Source organism: Mustela nivalis (genome assembly GCF_964662115.1).
Source record: "Mustela nivalis genome assembly, chromosome: 8".
Taxonomy (NCBI): domain Eukaryota; kingdom Metazoa; phylum Chordata; class Mammalia; order Carnivora; family Mustelidae; genus Mustela; species Mustela nivalis.
The window spans coordinates 120,263,244-120,266,622 of record NC_139027.1 but is presented as its reverse complement, the minus strand read 5'-3'; the positions used below and the strand labels follow the sequence as shown (position 1 = coordinate 120,266,622).

The 3,379-nt window shown below is 46.7% G+C and overlaps 1 protein-coding gene across 1 annotated transcript; it reads left to right on the top strand.

Moving 5' to 3' along the window:
• Positions 1 to 1,191: 1,191 nt before the first annotated feature.
• Positions 1,192 to 1,580, top strand: PXMP4 (peroxisomal membrane protein 4; the record flags this gene model as incomplete). The annotated part of the gene is made up of 1 exon (XM_082743021.1): positions 1,192 to 1,580. A coding segment is annotated over one exon (285 nt), but the record flags the coding sequence as incomplete, so codon positions are not given.
• Positions 1,581 to 3,379: the final 1,799 nt, after the last annotated feature.

Here is a 3,379-nt window from a genome sequence, read left to right as displayed (position 1 = left end):
CATATGGGCTTTCACAACCCATTTTAAATTTTGATGAGATCCAGTTTACCAATTTTTTATTTTTATGTGGGCCATGGGTTTTGGTCTCAGGTTACCTTTCAGTTTTGAGCCATGTAAATATATTCATTTTCTAAAAATGTTAGTGAACAAGAATGATGAATTACAGCAAAGAATAGCAACATTAAAATACCTGCTACAGGGGCACCGGGGTGGCTTGGTCAAAGCCCCCAACTCTTTTTTTTTTTTTTTAAGATTTTATTTATTGGGTGCCTGGGTGGCTCAGTGGGTTAAAGCCTCTGCCTTCAGCTCAGGTCATGATCCCAGGGTCCAGGGATCAAGCCCCACATCGGGCTCTCTGCTCAGCAGGGAGCCTGCTTTCTCTCTCTCTCTCTCTCTCTCTCTGCCTACTTGTGATCTCTTTCTGTCAAAAAAAAAAAATTAAAAAATAAAGATTTTATTTATTTATTTGACAGAGATAACAAGTGGGCAGAGAGGTAAGGGGGGATCCGGGGGGTGGGGAGCAGGCTCCCTGATGAGCAGAGAACCCCATGCGGGGCTCAATGCAGGGCTCGATGCAGGGCTCAATCCCAAGACCCTGAGATCATGACCTGAGCCAAAGGCAGAGGCTTAACCCACTGAGTCACCCAGGCACCCCAAGCCTCCAACTCTTGATTTCAGCTCAGGTCATGATCTCAGGGTCTTGAGATTGAACCCCGTGTCATGCTCTGCACTGAGTGTGGAGGCAGCTTCAGATTCTCTCTCTCCTTCTTCCTCTGCCTCTCCAACTCCCCCCAATAAATAAATAAATAAATAAATAAATAAAATCTTTAAAATATCTAACACCTACCACTTCAAATCATCTTGCACACTAGCTTTGAAAAACACTGACCCAGGCTGGCTCAGTTGGAAGAGCATGAGACTCTTAAACTTGGGATCATGGGTTCAAGCACCACGTGGGGTGTAGAGATTACTAAAATAAAAAAAGAAAGAAAGGGAGAAAGAAAGAAAGAGAGAGAGAGAGAGAAAGAAAGAAAGAAAGAAAGAAAGGGAGAAAGAAAGAAAGAACAAGAAAGAAAGAAAGACCCTGATCCCATGTGCAGTAGGTGCCCCAGGACACAGGGGTGGGCTGAAGGGTCCCAGTGGCTGGGAAACACCCCCCCCCACCACCAAGTCTGGTCCCTCCCGTAATCCCCTGTCATTCCCTCCCTGCAGATCAACATGTACCTGCTCTCACGAGCCCTGTTTGCCCTGTGCCGCCTGGGCGTGGAGAAGGGCTACATTCCTGAGCCCAGGTGGGACCCATTCCCGCTGTTCACCGGGCTGCTGTGGGGGCTGGTGCTGTGGCTCTTTGAGTACCACCAGACCACTCTACAACCTTCCCTGCAGTCCTCCATGACCTACCTGTACCAGGACAGCAATGTCTGGCATGACATCTCAGACTTCCTCCTCTACAACAAGAGCCACCCCTCGAAGTAATGGGGCCCCCGAGGTGCTGATGGGGGCGTCCACAGCCGAGATCAGCTCCATCAGCGAATCCCCCTAAAGGATCCTGCCTTCTCAAGATCATGGTTCTCTGACTCCAACTTGTATTGTCCCAGGGTTCCATTTGCTGAAGCAAAAGCACTGATTTCCAAGTCCTGTTAAGTCCTCTCCGTTGGTGGAACGAGTGGTGAATTGGGCTCCAGGGCCTCAGTCATGATTCCAGCTGTGCTGCTGGCTAATGAGAGACCAGGGAACACCCTCCCCCCCCCCCCACCCCCGCTCTGGGCATCAGGGGTCAGCGAGCCCAGAGGAGGGCCCTGAAGTCTCTTCCTGGTAGGTTATGGTCTTTGACCATTCTGTGTACCAGGACTCCTTGCCAGGGGCGGGGCGGGGGGGGCGTGCAGGCAGCAAATATGTTTTTAGAAAAAATTGAATTCCTGGGCTCAGGTGATGCTCTAGTGGAGAAGCTTTAGAATTCCACTGTCCAATGGAAGCACAATGTGATTCACATATGTAATTGAAATTTGTCTTAGAAGCCACGTGAAAAAAAGTAGGAAGAAGCAGGTGAGATTAATCTTAATTATATATTTTAACCCAGTATTTCTAAAATATTATCATTTTAACATACAAAAATTAGTATAAAAATTAATGAGATATTTTATATTCCTCGTTCTTATACTAAGTCATCAGAATCAGGTATGTGGTGTATACTTAGAGTGTGTCCCAATGGGGACCGGCCATATTTCAAGTGCTCAGTAGCCGCATATGGCTGGTGGCTACCATATTGGTTAAAGAAGATACAGAACACTTCTATGCTTGCAGAAAATTCTAGTGGACAGTGCAGATACAGAGCTAGGGGACATGGGTTTGAGTCCCCGCTCCACCACTGTATAACCTTGGGGAAGGTTTCTTAACCTCTCGGAGCCTCAGCTTCTTATAAAATGAGGATAATCATAATACACACATTGGATTTGTAGAAGTAAAAGAGCTGCTATTACTACTAATTACTTCCATTAGTGAGCTCCTACTTCCTCCCAGGTGCTTTGCATGTATTATTTTTTAACCTATACAATGACCTTACAGGTGTGTATTTTGATCCTCATTTCACAGATGTGGACACAGGATCAGAGCAGGGAAGTCACTTGCCCAAGATAATCAAGATAATACAACCAGTATGATAGCCAAATCAGGGTTTGAACCCAGAGCTGTCTGAACTCAATACCCGTGTTGTTGTTGTTGTTGTTTTTCAGTGCCTTATGTTAATTTAGAAACCTAAGCTATGCTATGCAAATATTAACTAGTTCTAGGATGGAGTCCAGAACATCATGCAAACTCAAATGCCCAGAGGGGTCTGGCAAGGGGTATAAGTGAAAACGTTGTGCACTTGGGAGTGATGGTAGCCTGGGGAACCAGAGACTTATGTGCCCGTCCGATTTTTTAAAATCACTGGTGCTGGACAAATCAAACCAGGTCTCCAGGAAGATGTGGTCCATGAGCTTCCAATGTGAGACCCTTGGTCTAGTAGGAATACTCCAGTCTCTTTTTAGAAATTACTAGTAGAAATGTGCACATGAGTCACTGGTGATCTTATTAAAATGCAGATTCTGACTCAGTGAGTTTGGGGTGGGGCCAGAGAGTCTGCCTTTCTCACAGGCTTCCAGGTGCTGCTGTTGGTGCTGCTGGACGGAGCCGAACCTCGAGTAACAACCTCGAGTAGTAGGGACGGAACCTAACCTCGAGTAGTAGGGAATCATGCGCAGCCAGCCCAAAGGAGGAAGCCGAGTCACAGAGCTATTAAGTAAAGGTGGTGGGATTAGGCCTGCTTCTGACAGCAGTGCTCTCAGTCCTGACGTACTACACACTTGGAGAAGGTGATCTGAGAAGGTCCCGCATTCCC